This window comes from Nicotiana tabacum, chromosome 12 (assembly GCF_000715075.1).
Source record: "Nicotiana tabacum cultivar K326 chromosome 12, ASM71507v2, whole genome shotgun sequence".
Lineage (NCBI taxonomy): Eukaryota > Viridiplantae > Streptophyta > Magnoliopsida > Solanales > Solanaceae > Nicotiana > Nicotiana tabacum.
The window spans coordinates 105,993,643-106,009,917 of NC_134091.1; the positions used below are offsets into that span (position 1 = coordinate 105,993,643).

General features: G+C 35.1%; 2 protein-coding genes across 3 annotated transcripts; both read left to right on the plus strand.

The window, feature by feature from the left end:
* The first annotated feature begins 1,483 nt into the window (after nucleotides 1–1,483).
* Nucleotides 1,484–2,207, plus strand: LOC142167315 (uncharacterized). The gene is made up of 2 exons (XM_075227480.1): nucleotides 1,484–1,742; nucleotides 1,813–2,207. The coding sequence occupies exons 1-2, from the start codon at nucleotides 1,484–1,486 to the stop codon at nucleotides 2,205–2,207; spliced, it is 654 nt and encodes a 217-aa protein (XP_075083581.1).
* Nucleotides 2,208–6,592: 4,385 nt separating this feature from the next.
* Nucleotides 6,593–16,275, plus strand: LOC107795674 (putative late blight resistance protein homolog R1A-10). Of its 2 annotated transcripts, XM_016618349.2 has the most exons (4): nucleotides 7,024–7,164; nucleotides 7,273–7,312; nucleotides 13,233–15,409; nucleotides 15,986–16,275. In XM_016618349.2, exons 2-3 carry the CDS (start codon nucleotides 7,307–7,309, stop codon nucleotides 15,306–15,308), a joined length of 2,082 nt encoding a protein of 693 aa, XP_016473835.1. In that variant the 5' UTR covers nucleotides 7,024–7,164; nucleotides 7,273–7,306; the 3' UTR covers nucleotides 15,309–15,409; nucleotides 15,986–16,275. The 2 variants fall into 2 exon arrangements, with proteins under 2 accessions (XP_016473834.1, XP_016473835.1); XM_016618348.2 differs by lacking the exon at nucleotides 7,273–7,312 and having other exon boundaries at nucleotides 6,593–7,164.

The window sequence follows — 16,275 nt, forward strand, 5'->3', positions numbered from 1 at the left end:
TTGTAAGTAGTTTCGATGTGTTTTGCGTTCTTACATATTCGTGAGTTGAAATGGTGTATTACCCTTTTTGGGAAAAAGTATTTCAAGAATAAATGATGCGTTACTTGTTTATGATTTTAACTTGTGCTTTGATTGCCAATTATTTTACTCCATTTCTTGGAAAGAAATCCATTGTGTTTAAAGCCTTTATTACTAATGAACCTAAAGTTGTGATTTTCGGAATATTTTATTCTTTGATATTTGTGATGATGATCCATGAAAAGGAAGAAATGAAGTGTGAAATATGAAATACGGTCATTGTGCCATGAATGAAGAATCATATGTATGGCCAAGAGAGCTAATGAAATAATGATGTTGAAAGTGCCAATGAGGCTATATACGGTATGAAAGGTTATGAGGTAAATGAATTTGTATTGTTGTTTCCTTTACAAGCAAATCAAAAATATTTTTGGGAATATCGATAGTCACCAAGGAAAGGTAGGTTGAAATAACCTAATCCCGAAACTACACGTATTGGTATAGGAGTGGATTGTAATTATTCCCCTTATTTGGGATGAAATTGATGTGATAAAATTATTCCCCTTATTTGGTATGAGATTGATGTGATAAAATTATTCCCCTTAACTGGGATGAGATGATTGATAGAAAAGGATGATGTCAATCCACACGGCATTGTAGTGAGATGTCCTAGCTGATCGGGTCCTGATCGGACACCATGCCGCATACATGGTGGTGATTGTGCTGGAAATTATAATTGAAATTGTGATTGTGGTTAATGTCTCGGATGAGACGGCCTAACCGATCGGGTCGTGATCGGACTCCGTGCTAAAAATGTAGTGGTATTGGTATTGTGAACGGTGGTATTGTGAACAGTGGTATGTAGGTATTAAAGATCTCCCAACCAAAAATATATAATATTATCTTCGTTTTTTGGAAATTTTTATGTTTTAACTTGGACATTTGGATATCATTGATTGTTGATTGTTGTTCCGTGGTTTTCCCTTTCTTACATTGGCATTCTATTTTGAAGAAGGACAATTAGCTTTATATACTAGTACTATTCCATATGTACTAACGTTTCTTTTGTAGGGGGCGCTACATCTTCAATGGATGCAGGTGATTCAGCAACGGGAAACTTTGGTCCTCGTTAGCCCTACTCTATTCCGGGCCCGATGTCACTTGATGTTACACTTTGTGTCTTGAGGCATAGCCAGGGCCTTGTTGCCGGCACTTCCATACTATTCTTCTGTCATACTTAGAGGCTCCGTAGACAGGTTGTGGGTGGTGTTTGATGTTGGGAATTGAACTAGATGTGTTGGTATTTTGGCAAACATGCTTTTTATTATATCTATAAACTTGTAATAATTTGAAAATTATGAATTAAGCTACTAATGGAAATGAAATGGGAGTTGTTAATAAAAAATGATTAGCAATCTTTAATTAATGATTTTGAGCTTATGGTTATTAGTGTTATTTTGTTTATATGGGTAGTCTTGATCCTCCCGTGTCTTCCTCATCCTCATCATCCACATACACACTTGATCCCTCTTCCCTATTAATTCTCCTTTCTTCTGATGTACCTGGAGTCTCTCTTGTTGTGGTACCGTTGTCGGGGAATGGGTTTGGAGCTTGGAAGCGTAGTATGATTGTTTCATTATCTACCAGAAATAAGATCAGATTTATTGATGGGACCTGTGTTAAGCCTCCAGAAAATTCTCCTCAGTTTAGGCAATGGGATTATTGTAATAATATGGTCATATCATGGATGACCAGTGATCTCCCCAGATATAGCTGAGAGTGTGCAATATTCAGATACTGCTGAAAGTATATGGAGACAGCTTAATAATAGATATGGGACAGTAAATAGGACTAAAGTTTTTGAACTAAAAAGAGAACTTGCATCCACTTACCAGGGATCTCTCGACATTGCTTCATATTTTAACAAACTTAAGAAAATATGGGATGAGTTGGGTGTTATGTGTAGTAGTCATGCAAACTCTTGTAGTTGTGCTGCTAAAGAAGGTTTGCAAAAGGAGAAAGAAAAGGACAAAGTCCATCAGTTCCTCAAGGGTTTGAATGAGGTCTATGTAGGTGTTAAAAGCAATTTGTTGATGATGCATCATTTACCCTCTCTTGATTGTTTTGATAACATCGTTTTGCAAGATGAAAAAAAGGCAAATCAGTACATATCCTCAGTTTCACCCTGAATCTGCTTCTTTCAATGTCAATTCTAATAATTTCAAATTGACTCAACCTCAGCCACAGCAGAGGTAGTGTAATCAAAGGTTGGTTTTTGATCAACTTAGGTCTAGTCTCATCTGTAAATACTATAAGAAGTCAGGGCACTTGATTGATAAGTGCTACAAACTCAATGGATTTTCTCCCAGCTTCAAGTTCACTAAGGGCAGAAAGACAACTACAAATGTGGTTGTAGACTTTGACTTCTCTTCTTCTCAGAATATTTCTACCTTGTTTTCCAAGAGACAGAGGAATTGTGAAACTCCCAAGATCTTTTAACTTAGGAGGAAGTTTACTCTAAACTCTAGCAGTGCACTCTTCAGTAAGTACAACTGTTTCAAACTCTGTATATCTTCGCTTGTTTTTCACAATATCTCTGAGATACCTTGCATACTTAGGCACTTCCTGTAAAATATCCACCAAAGGCAAATTCACATGTACTTGGCTCAAAATATCTAAAGAATTTCTTGTACTTCGCATCATCTTTTTGCTTCTGCAGTCTTTGTGGAAACTGATGTAGTGGCCTTGTCAAAATTACTGGTTCTGATCCTTTGCTCTCTTTCTCATTCTCCTCAACTGGATTGGGAACTAATTCTCCTTCAGGACTAGCCATATATTTCTTTTTCTTTGGAACTTCTTCTAATACTCTTCCATCTCTCAAGGTAACTGCATTGACTTGAGCTTTAGAATTAGGCTAAATATCACTAGGAAGAGCCCCAGCTGGCCAATTATTTTGAGCACTGTCAAGTTGTCCCATTTGTCGCTCCAAATTACGAATAGCTACTAAGTGGGCTGCTGCTTGGGTCTGCTGGTCAGCCCTCAATTTCTTTAGCATCTCCTCAATATGACTCGTTGAGTTCGTGGGTTATTCAACCTGTGGTGGTCTATATTGATGTTGAGGAGCTAGTGGCCTATATTGATTATGAGCACCTTGATTTCCACCCCAAGAAAAGTTTAGGTGGTTCCTCCAGTTAGGATTGTAAGTGTTCCCATATAGATTTGTCTGGCCCTTATTTGCATTACCCACAAAATAGACAGACTCTAGATTAACTAAGCATAAGTCGCTCGTCTGACCCTCTCCACATACTTCACAAATTATTTGAACATGTTGCACTTGCTGAGCTTGTTGCTTGTTAATAACCAAGGTCATCTTATTGACTTGGTTAGCCAATATGGAAACCTGCGCTGATAATGCAGAGACGACATCTAACTCGAGAACCCCTGCAGATTTTTGCACTATGTGTCTGACCATCTCTCCTTGCCAATCAAGATTGCTTTTGAAAAATTTGTTCAATAATGCATATATCTCATTGAAGCTTTTCTCCAACACTTGACCTCCCGCTGCAGTATCCACCACAATCTTTGTCTCAGGATGTAGCCCTTCAATGAAAGTGTGGGCTAACACTTTATTTGTCTGATTGTGATGAGGACAGTCTCTAAGAAGCCCCTTTAACCTTTCCCAAGCTGAGTATAAAGACTCCCCCGATTTCTATTTGAAGGCGACTATCTTACTTCTGATCTTTGCAGTTTTGCCTGAAGGAAAGAACCTTTCCAAAAATTTCCTCGCCAGATCATTCCATAATGTTATAGAATTAGCTGGTTCCGCCTTCAACCACCGCTTTGCTTCGCCTGACAGAGAAAACGGGAATAGTGTGAGCCTCACATAGTCTGGAGTGACTCCTTAGTGATATAAGTCTCACTAATCTCCTGGAAGTTCAGGATGTGCTGTTGTGGATCCTCATGTGGAAGACCCATAAACTGCCCATTCACATGTAGTTGCTGGATCATGCTCTGTTTTACCTCAAACTGCCTAGTGATTCTGGGCTTCACAATGCTGGAGGTGACATTAGCATTGATTGGGCATCGCCACCTCCTGGACAGCCATATGTTGCTCCTCTTCCATGTCCACATGAATTTGAACAAGTTCCTGAAGATTATATGTGTCCCTTGCTTCCCTAAACCTCCTGTGAAATGTTCTCTCAGGTTCGGGGTCAAAGCCTTGAAGTCTATCCTGGCTTCTGACCCTTCACATTCAATCAAAGTTTCTGAGAGTAGAGCAACCAATAAGAAATGTTAGACTTGACGAAATAAACAACTAAAGTAAAAACTAGAAAGTAGTCAATATTCAAGTCCCCGGAAACGGCGCCAAAAACTTGTTGCTCCCAAACGCACACGCAAGCATACGTGGTCGTACAAGTAATAGAGTGATAAGTCGAGTGTCGAACCCACAGAAGACTTGTGTTAACTACCCACTAGTTTTACCAAGATTATTATCCAATCAAGTCAATCAGAATTCAAGAGTGTGATTATACTACGTAATAATTCTAACAAGTCACTACTTTATCAAGCAGAAAAATGATTATTGTGTATTCAGTAGAGACGAATATTCTAAGGTTGTGATCGATTAACCAATATTATTATGTTCTAATTAACTCTCCCCATCATACAATTCACTCATGGTTTGCAAACAATTTCTCTCGTATCATTCTCATGAATTCCTACTCTCATATTCAAAATATATTAATGCCTATATTCCTATGGAATCAATCTATTTAGAACATATTAAGATTATGATATTTAATTAACCACGGTGACTAGGTATATTCCTATCCTAACCACAAAGCCGCCTCCACTCAGAGTTAAGATCATGCTCTCTTCAATCCTTCTCTAATCTAAACGTGGCTTTCCCAAGCATAGCATAGATAGTGAATAGAACCTACTGTTGGCCAGACAATTAAGCAATTAATCGCAGAATTGAATAAATAACCATATATTAGTGAATTATAATCAAGGTTAAGTCAATTTTAAACAACAATATTCATGGCTAAATCGCAACCCCAGAATTATGGGTTTTAGCCACTCGTGATAATATCAAAACAAATTCACAAGTGTTTGAATAATTGAAACTACTAAGAAAGATGAAGAAAACCTAAGAATCCTTGCTCCCGAGTATTTCGTGTATTGTTCTCGCCTCCAAATAATGTCCACCCTCCCCCCCCCCTCCAAAATAGTTTTAGAACCCCTTTTATACATGTTGAGGGCGTGTAGGGTTGAAATCACCAAGTCCCAGCCGAATTAGGACAAAATCCGCCCTCCATCGTCTCACTTGGCTCCTGGCGCCAACCTGGACAGTGAACTTTTTAGCCTGCTGTCAACGACGTTTTGGTTAGTGCCTGGCGCGAACCTGGACACCAAACATTTTTCACTTTAGTGCTCTGCTGCCCTTGGCGTTTTGGCTGGTGCCTAGCGCGAACCTGGACACCAAACTCGTACTTCCTCCAAATTCTTCCGTTTTCACTTTAATTCGCACGCCAATTTTCCAAATCACTTCCATTTGACTCCTACACATAAAAATACCATGAATTAGAACAAATCATTACATTACACATACAAAACTCATGAAATATAAGTAAAATGCGAGGCGATATGCATATAAATATGCATACTTTATGCCGAATATCAATGGCAAACATTCAATCTGCTTACGTTGATCATGCTTCCTTCGGGGTCTATCTGATGCCAATTGCAGATGTTGTTTCCCGGTACGGGTTGCTACTTGATTTACTTTCTATCTGTCTTTGGTTCCATGTGTCATGCTACTATTCGATCATTTAATATAAATCGATTTTACCATGTACGGTATCGATTTTATTTTTGGCTAAAATCCATGAATACATTATCTATATTTTATGGAAGACGATCCTGTGCGCTTCCACTATTCATGTTTTCTATTAAGTAATATATGCATTAATAATTTACTAAATAAGTACAACGAATTAATCAATAAATCAAATAATTGTATGATAAAATTTCAAATTCGATCCAATAAAGTTCTCGATCCATCACCTCTGCTTAGTGATAGACATACATCATCATATCACTGAAACCCGAGCATATTTGGTTATTCCCTAAGACAGCTTAAAATTAACACCTACGCTCTATTTAGTCCGTTCATGTGATGTTGCCTGGCACCGGGATTTGTTTTGTGTTTAAGATTGCTCTTCTGATGGGGAGAAAAACACAAAGAACTTCTCCATTATCTCTCAAACAAAATAGAGTGCAGCAGAAAAGAGAATTGGAATTGTAAAGAAAACTAAATTAATGTGGGAAGACCAGAGACAGAAGGCATCGCTTGAAAAGAACTTTTATGGGCTACCAGCTGTCATTAGAGTCGCTAAATTGTTGGTGGTGCTTAAAATATAAGTACAGACAAAGACTTGGTTTATTAAATAGTTGGGGTGAGCTAGAATTTATATTTTAAAAAAAAGACTCGGTTTAATAATTGGGAAGAGAAGTCAATTATAGATAAATTAATAAATTAACAATTACATCCTCATTCAAAATTAGATGTTCACATTTCATAATATTCAACCTTCTTTATATACAGCTAATGTAAGAAGATCTCCTCGCGCGCTAAGAGCTGAAGAAATTAACCATCCCCACTGCTCCATTTATATTTTTTTGCTTACATAAGAAAGACAAAACATGGCAGATACGTTGGTGAATTTTCTGGTGGAGAACCTGTTGCAGCTAGTAACTGAAAATGTGAAGCTGATTGCTGGTGCAAAAGGAGAGCTCGATAATCTGCTTGAAGATGTTCGAAGTTTAAATGCCTTCCTAAGTGATGCCGCAGTAGAGGAAAGCAACAGCAGCTTGTGGAAAGATTTTGTCAGGAAGATCCGAATTCAAGTGCATAAAGCTGAGGACGTCGTTGAAAAATTCCTGGTTCAGGCGAAGCTACATGAAGAGAAAAATGCAGCGGAGAAAGTTTTTTATATTTTCGGACATACCAAAAGAGTTAGGAATCTTGCAAAGGATATCAACGACATCCGCGAGAAGGTGAAGGAAATTCGCAGAGATAATCCAGAAGCTCTCCAGCCCAAACGAATGCTTGATCAACAAAGAACAGTTGCACGGGAGCCTCAGGTGACGCCTGAAACCCAACGATCTTGAAAACATATGTTTCTCTTTTCTTCATTATCTTCTTATTCATAATAATAATATTTCATTTTTTCTAATTTGTTTGATATATAGCCGGAGTAATACTTATGCTGCTATAGATCTTCTCATGCAGGTAAATAAGAATATTAAAATTATTTGTTTTCAAACTGAGAAATATACCAATTTGTTTGAAACGGACTAATAACAAAAATAATGTCAACTAATGTCATAATAATATTATTAATAATAATAATAATAATAATAATAATCCAATTTATTGATTAGATGAGCTGATGTAAGAAATATTTAGCAGCACAATTGACCGTATGTTGGCCGATCACGATAATAGAAGAATAAGCTCAAATTCAAAAAGAGAAGAAGATGAACAGCTAGAATTCTGTGTTTCTCTTAGTAATGTATTTGTTTTGACACGGAAATCTTATGTTATTCTCCTTTACTCAAAATCATAGACTCATTCGAATTTCATCAGTCCATAGACGCCTTTTACAGTACTCCCTAATCCCTATAAAAATACTTCCCCAAATATCTTATATATTTAGAGTAAATTTTACTTGAGACTTATTTGTTTTTATTAAGCTCCCGTTTGATCATAAATTTTGGCTACTTTTTTTCAAGAAAAAAAAAATTGGAAACATTATTAAATCATGGAATATGATCAATTTTGAAAAAAAATAAAATTCAAGTTCCAAAAAAATGATTTAGGGCGGTTTTTGTGAACAGTTTTCTTCCACTCATAAAACTTACATTTTTTTCAAATAAAATGCACGTCCAAACACAACTTCAACTTCAAAAAATTATTTTTCAACACAACTTCAAAAACTCTTTTTTGAAGTGTCAACCAAATCTATGTCCAAAGTTCAAGCACTAGCTAAGATTAAAATGTTAAGATCTAATATATTTGAATATTAAGATTAAATATTTGAATCAAAATACACATCTGAATGTTAAGACATGTATTAAGACTAAAATATCTGAATCTGAAGGTACATCTGAATCTGAAGGTACATATGAATATTAAGATGCATTAAGATCTGAATATTAAATTATCAAGACTATTTATTTTTTCAACATCTAAATGTATAGAACTTATCTTTAATAAATATATAGTACTAATTAACTTAATACTATATCAACAAGATATTTATTAAAATTATATGATGGTTGGTGGTGGTGTGAAACAGTGATTGTTATGAGTATTGACCGGGATGGCAGTTAGTGGTGGTATTGACTGACGATGGTAGTTGTGAGAAATAGTAGTTAAAGGTGGTAGTTGATAGTGATAGTTGGTGATGGCGGGTGATAATTATATGTGGTGGATGCTAGTGATAGCTTATGGTGGTGATACTGATATTAATAATGTGTGTTGGCTGATGGTGGTGATTATTGATAGTGATTGATGGTTATTGTGAAAATGATGGTTAATAGTGATGATTGTAAATAGTGGTCAGTGGTGGTGATGACTGACTGTGGTGATTATCAACAATGGTGGTTGTGAATGAGGATATATAGCGGTTTTAGATGGTGGATGTCGCTAGTTGATAATGGGGGACAAATATGGTAGCAGTGGTGATAGTTGATAATGCCAGATGGTGATAGTTGATAATGCCAGGTGGCGACATTTTTCAGTGAAAGTGAATGGATCTCATATAAATGATATTACAACTTTATTATAGGTTTTAATTATTCATATCTATTTAGACTCATTAAGTGATTGTAAAAGTAAAAAATAAATGCACTCAATGATTATCTACATCTGAATAATTAAAATTTATACCAATTAGTACAAATAAGTGAAATCTGAATGATCAAAACACAAATTTTTATTAAGCGTAAACAAATGAACCTTTTGGATTTCAAAAACAACATCTCTTGCACCTTTCGAATGGGACAGTGAACTCTTTTGACTCAAATCAAGAAAAAAAAATGAGTTAGGTTATTACAAGATTTTCAAAAAAATAAAATATCAGAAATGTCCCACAATGAGTAAGAATTAAAACATATGTTTTCATACCGTCTTTTATCCCCTTTACTTCTTTCTTTTACTTTTGTAATTACTTATATTATTGTTTGTATTGAAATTTTACTAGAACTACTCAATTTGGCGTAACTCATTTTTGTTATATATTTTTCAAGTCATTTTTGCATGTTCAAAGGTCTAATTATTTTAACATTTCATTAGTAATTAGTTTAAAAATAAAAACTTACAATCTCAAATTCAAATATAGCTTATAGTTGATATGATATTTCAATACTACATGAAAATGTTAATTCAAATGGTTTTTTCATTTAATTAATGAGATATTATTCCTTCCCTCAAGATATTAGCGGAGTTAGATGAAATTTATTCATTTATTTATAATAACAAAAAATAGCTTCTTCAAATATTTGGCCAAACAGAACGTGTAAGTATTTAAAAGTACTTTTTTAAAAATAAAAAAAATTACGGGACGCCCTATTTGGTCACCCTATTTAACTTGTACCTAGTTTTTAAGACAAGTATAACTAGTACCTAATTTTTCGATAACTTCAGATACATAAACTTTTCACTTCTTCCTCACTGCTACTTTTTCCTTGTTTGTATTCATGTCACATGTATCAAAGAGCTTTGATGCTGCTTTCTTCTTTTTTTGTATTCATGTCTCATGTATCCAGGAGTCGTTTGGTTTCTTCTTCTTTTTTTCTTCTTAGTTGCAAAACACTATTGTAGGTTGTGCTTAGAGCTTCTTCTTCTTTTTCTTCTTTTTCTTCTTCTTCTTAGTTGAAAAATGAGTTTGTTAGATTTGTTGATGTTTTGATAATTTGATGTTTGGGGTTTGTTCTTTACGATATTTGAAACTTATATTTCAAATTTAAGCTCATTGGAATAGATTTGGATGTTGAATCGTGTTTGGATTATTGAAATTCAAATAACAAGTTTATGTTTCAGAACTTAAGATTCGAATTCTAAAATTGCATTGAAGAGATTGAATTACTTAAAATTTGAATATTCTGAAATAGACAGAAGAATATAAGATTTGATTTCTGAAGTTGCATTAAAGAGAATGAACTACTTAAGATTCGAATTTCTAAAATAAGAAAATGCCCAAGTTTTTTTATGGAATTTCAAATGCCCCCTTCTTTTTTATATTTCTATTTGACATAAAAATAATTTTTAAAATAAGCAAATATTCAAAGTTTAGCCAAACAGATTAATAACATGTTTGCCCAAGTTTTTCCAAAACAAAAGTGATTTTTTTTTTTCCCAAAAAAGAGTATTTTTTCAAAGTTGAAGTGTTTGACCAAGCTTTTATAAGGAAAAAGTGCTTTTGAGTAGAAACAGAAGAAGTTTAGGAAAACAAAAAAAAATAGTTTTTCCCAAAAGCATATTTTTGAAAAGTACTTTTGAGAAAAATATACTTAGAAATACTTTTTAAAATCTTGGTCAAACACTAATTGTTGTTCAGAAGTACTTTTCAAATTAATTAGCCAAACATAAAATGCTTCTTACCAAAAATAATTTTGAAAAAAGTACTTTTGAAAAAAAATACTTCTAAAATAAGCTAATTTTTGAAAGCCAAATACATATGCAATCCTTAAAATTGGCTCTAATTTCCATTTAGACACTCTAACTAGCACACGTACCTATTGAACACTTCAACTTTAACAAAATTGTGCCTATTGAGCACCACAGACAATATGTATAAATAAGTTAGGCGCGTGACAACAATTGCTTTCGATGTGGCAAATCAGACAAATAAATGATAGCCACGTGGAAGTAAAAAAAAAAAAGAAGCTCTTTCTCCACATTGGATACCCTTCCCCGCCATTCATCTATCTTCTTCGTTGCTTTCCTTTCACTCTTCTGCTTTTTCTTTTTCTTCTTTCTTCCTCTTCTTCATTTCATATTTCCCCTCTCTTCTTCTAAATCTCTGTCCAAAACTTACTGCATTACCTACTTTCTTTTGTCTAAAATTTATTTCACATCACAGAACACTTGTTACCCCTTTTCTTCACCTAATCACCTTCATTCATCACCCGGTACTTATTTCGATCTCCATCTGGTACAAAATTAAGGTCATCTGAGGCAATGGAATCTTTAAATTCTTGTTGTATTTAATTCAATAATCTGATGTCACAATATAGAGAGTATAAGGGCCACTATTGTGGAGTGTTTGGATAGCCAAGAATGGAGAATGAAGTGGGCGCCATTGATGGATGGTGTTTTTTTAATCTTCAGTATTTAAAAGAGAAATTTTATTGGTGGTGAGATGATGATAGTTATACTAAATAATATCTGTAAATACCATGACGAGGAATTACGAATTCACTGTAAGGCCTCTAAAACTATTGTGAATACTTGAAATTAATGTAAAGAATAAATATTTCATAGGATGGGAAATAACTGGTGTGGTTCCACTTGATATAGTTGACTTGGACGCTGGTGTAAAAAGCTGATTAAAAGTGTCATTTTGGGGTTGAGTAGTCTGCCGGTGTAAAAAGCTGGTTAAAGATGGTGGTGAATGGATAAAGGTGCATCGCTGAAGATGAAATGAGTGGTCTTCAATTTGTGTAAAGGTTGTTAGAGCTAAGCCATACAAGTTGAGATCAAGATGAATGTTACTTTAATTTGCTAGCTGACAGTAGTTGTCTGCAATGGCTCTGATGAGGTGATGTGTGATTTTTCCGGCGATGGTTGAGGTGGCTTGGAGATTTTCAGATAAAAAAAGCTAAGGTGGTGATATGGTTTTAAAATGTGATCTTTAGGAAAATAAAGAATGATATGTTTTTGGATCAATTCACGCGCGCAAGAGATGTGAAATGCACTCTTTTTGCCATGTCAGACTATTGTGTTCAATTGGCACAATTTTGTCACGGTTGGAGTGCTCTCATAAGTACAGGTCCTAGTTAAAGCGTCTAAATGAATATTAGAGTCAATTTTAAGGATTGTCTATGTATTTGGACATTTTTGAAACTTGCCAAACATGCTATAATTTCATTGGAATTTTATCATAAAAACTCCATTCACCTTTATACTCCTATATAAAAGGAAAATATTCAGCACATATCCCATATATGAAGAACAGTTATCCGTTCTTCGATATACATCTCCATATGCTTAACCTTTCTTTTCGTCTATGCTATTCATATTTAGTTTTAGTTACAATTGTTACTCAATATTGGGAAGCTAATGACGAACGTCCCTTCCATCGCGTTTCAGATAAATCTATTATTCCGATTATTTTTCTTTATGTTAAAAGCTCCACGCAATCAACCTTTTGTATTTTTTTTTTATTTTAAGAGCCCGTTTGGACATAAGAAATTTTTCTCTTTTTTTTCAAAAAAAATTAATTTTTTGGGAAATCATCGTTTATTCATAAAATTTTTATTTTTTACTTGAAAATGCATTTTGAAAATTTTCGAAAATTTTAAAAACTCCAAAAAATTATTTTTCAAAATTCACTCAAATCACTCACAAAACTTCAAAAACAACCCAAAATATATTCATGTCCAAACACAACTCTAAATTTCGAATACCATTTTCAATTGAAAAAACTTTTCCCCCTATTTTGGAATTTTACAATTCTTATGTCCAAACGCCCACTAAGAAAAATGTTCCACACTGATATTGCAATTTAAACCAGTAAAATCTTTTTTTAGTGAATTGGAAGGATTGTGTTTCCGGCATTGCGACTCTTTTGTTACTATGGTGAAATCCTTGTGATTTTTATGTTATAAAACAAAATTGTAGTGAGACTTTAGTGAAAAAGAAAGACATACGTAGTTATTTTGACCTTTTATAAAATTTACCCTTAATCATCACTCTTTGGAAAGATTAACTCTGGAAATTGATTTGGGAAGACAAGTAAACTGCTCAATTTGCAATTAGCCACAATGTAAACATGGTAGTTTCATCTTATAGTAGCATAACACGAAATTTAAGACTCTTTTTCGTAGCTAGTAAATAACTTGAAATGGTTGTTCGAGTTCTAATTGCAAAAATTAAAGGATTTTCAATTCTGATTGATATCCAATCTATTTGATCATCTTAATAGGATACTTTCTTGGAGGTTAAACAAGTGGTTGGCTTTGATGACAAAGCGAAATATGTGATTAGACGACTTATTGAAGGATCAGAGGATCTGGAGTTTGTCCCTATTGTAGGTATGGCCGGACTTGGCAAAACCACACTGGCAAGAAAAGTATGGAGTGATTCTCAGGTTACAACTGAATTTTCCAAGAACATTTGGGTTTCTGTCGGCCAGTCAAACGAACTAAAGCAAATCTTTTTTGTGATTCTCAAATTCATGGGAGGCGTTGAAGAATTTCGCTGTGATGATGGGAAAGAATTGGCTAAAGTAATACGTGAATTTGTGACTGAAAAAGACAAATGTCTCATTGTCTTGGACAATGTGTGGGCAAGAGACCTTGTGGATTTTGTCAAAAACGTACTCCCAGAAAACAAGAAAGGTCATAGGATCATGATGACCACTCGCCTCAGAGATGTAGCTAGCTATGCCAGTGAATATCCTTATGATCTGAAATTTTTGACTTCGGATGAAAGTTTTCAGTTGCTTAAAAAGAGAGTTTTCGGCAGTGGAAGGTGTAGCGATGACTTAGTAAAACTTGGAAAAAGTATTGCAAGGAAATGTAGCGGATTACCACTTGCATTAGTGGTAATTGCTGAAGCTTTACTAAAGGTTCATCCGACCGAATATGATTGGGGAAAAATCGAGGACAATGTGTGGCAGCACCTTGTGAAAGAGAATGACCCAACCAGCTGCTGGAAAATTGTGGAAACCAATTACAAAAGTTTGTCCACAGAAATGAAGGCGTGCTTCTTGTATTGCCTGGCTTTTCCTAAAGGCTATGATATCCCTGCTCAGAAATTGATTCGCTTGTGGATCGCAGAGGGATTAATAAGGTCCAGCCCCCGGAATACCCTCGAGGAGATAGCAGAGAGTTATTTGGGGAAGCTCGAGGAGAGGGATCTAGTGACATTATCGAGAGAAATTACTGGTCCAATAAAAAAGGTCAAATGTAATGACATGTTCTATGAGTTCTACAAGATGGAAGTAAATAACGAAAGGGTTTTTCAAGAACTACGTCTAACACCCGATCAGGGTCTTCCATCCATACGAGATCCAGATATTTCTCGTCGATTGCATATTGAATTCTCTGCTCTGTCTGATTTTATCTCCACAAAACCTATTGCAGAACATGTTAGATCTTTCTTATGTTTTTCCTCGGAAGAACAATCCCAGTTTTCTGCTCCTGACAATTTTCAACTCATCCTCAAAGCATTTCCACTGATCAGGGTCTTGAAAATTGAACCCGTCAAAATTCCATCCTCCAAGTATCTTAACCAACTGTTTCATCTGAGGTATATTTCAATCTCAGGTGATTTCAAGGAACTTCCTGCATTCTTTGGTAAGTTCTGGAATTTACAGTCGATTATAATTAATACAAGTACACCCGAGCCCACTCTTAACATAAAAGCAAATATATGGAACCTTTCACAGTTGAGGCATTTCCAAACCAACAAACCTGCAAAATTGCCGCTCCCTTCTACCCAAAAGGGTGAAGGTCGTTCCAGCCTACAAACTCTTTCTATTGTTGCACCAGAAAGTTGCAACAAAGTTGTGCTTAGGAATGCTAGGAATCTCAAAAAACTGAGTATGCGAGGCCGAATAGAAGATTTTCTTCAAACTAACAAGGATGGATTCAGCACTTTTGAAGGGTTTAACTGTCTAGAGAATTTGAAACTGATAAGTGTTGATCCTTGCACTAGTGATGCTCTTCAGCTTCCAAGAGCATTATTCAGATTTCTACTCAAGCTTAAGAAGTTAACTTTGTCAAACACAATGTTTGATTGGAACGATGCGACTAAACTGGGGCAGTTGGAATGCCTTAAGGTCCTAAAGTTGAAAAAAGATGCATTCACGGGGAGATTGTGGAATCCGGTGATAGGTGATTTTCGAGAACTGCAGGTCTTGTGGATTCAAAACGATGACCTCCAACGTTGGGAGGCTACAAGAGTTCACTTCCCAAAAGTCAGGAAACTTGTTCTTAAGTGTCCTAATCTTGAGAGTGAACCAGCTGAGCTATCTGAGTTTAAGCAGACGAGTTAATTATTGGTGCTGAAAAAACGAAAGCAGTCATAGGAAGATCATCAAACTCTAGCTCATTGTATTTGTCAACTGATTCCAGGGCCACTTAGTGTAGTTAAAAGGTCAGTTCAGTTCTTTTTGCCTTGAAATTATTATCTCCATTGTAGTCTTCAGTAAGTGCTTATGTGTTTACATTCATGTCCAGCTGGTTTCACTTTCGGTAGAGATCCCAATAAGACCGCATCTAACTTTATATGATATGTCTTTCACTTAGTTAAATGTCCTGCATGATATATTTCTTCAGAGAGTAATCCATGAAATTCCATAATTAACTGTTTTTCCCCTGACATATTCTGGAACATTGTTGTTCTTCTCTCAAACAATATTGGATAAGGTGGTATTGTTTGTCATAACACAATATAGAATTCGAGCTCTTGTTCTATGAGCATTGTCATGGTGATTATTCAGTTCTTTCCGTGTTTTCTGCTTAAACATATGGTTGGGGCATGATTAAGAAAAGAAACAACATATCTCTAAATTCTAACGTATATTGATTTTTATGGTATTAGACAAGATGTAATCTTCTGCTGGAGTATAAATAAATTTCTTCCAAACCACTAACAGATTTCCTTCTAGGCAAAGAATTATCTGCAACACTTCTACTTTTTTTTACCCCTTAACTTTCCTCCTTTCTGCAGGATATAATCCGGACATTGACCGTGCTGAGAGCCTGGGATCATGGACAAATAGAATGCTCTTTCATATGTTGTCACCGCATCTCATGATCTTTTCTGCAGTCCAATCATCTTGTAAGATTGTTATAATAAAGAAACCTATTTGTCTTTTGTTTATTCAAGTTTTGTGAAGTTTGAAATAAGTTTCACCACTATCGGATTGAAACACCCTTCCTGTATCTGCTGCATTTCAAGTTCCCGATCATGTGAAGTGCTTTCTTTCCGAGTTATAAAGCTTTTACATCTTTCTTGCC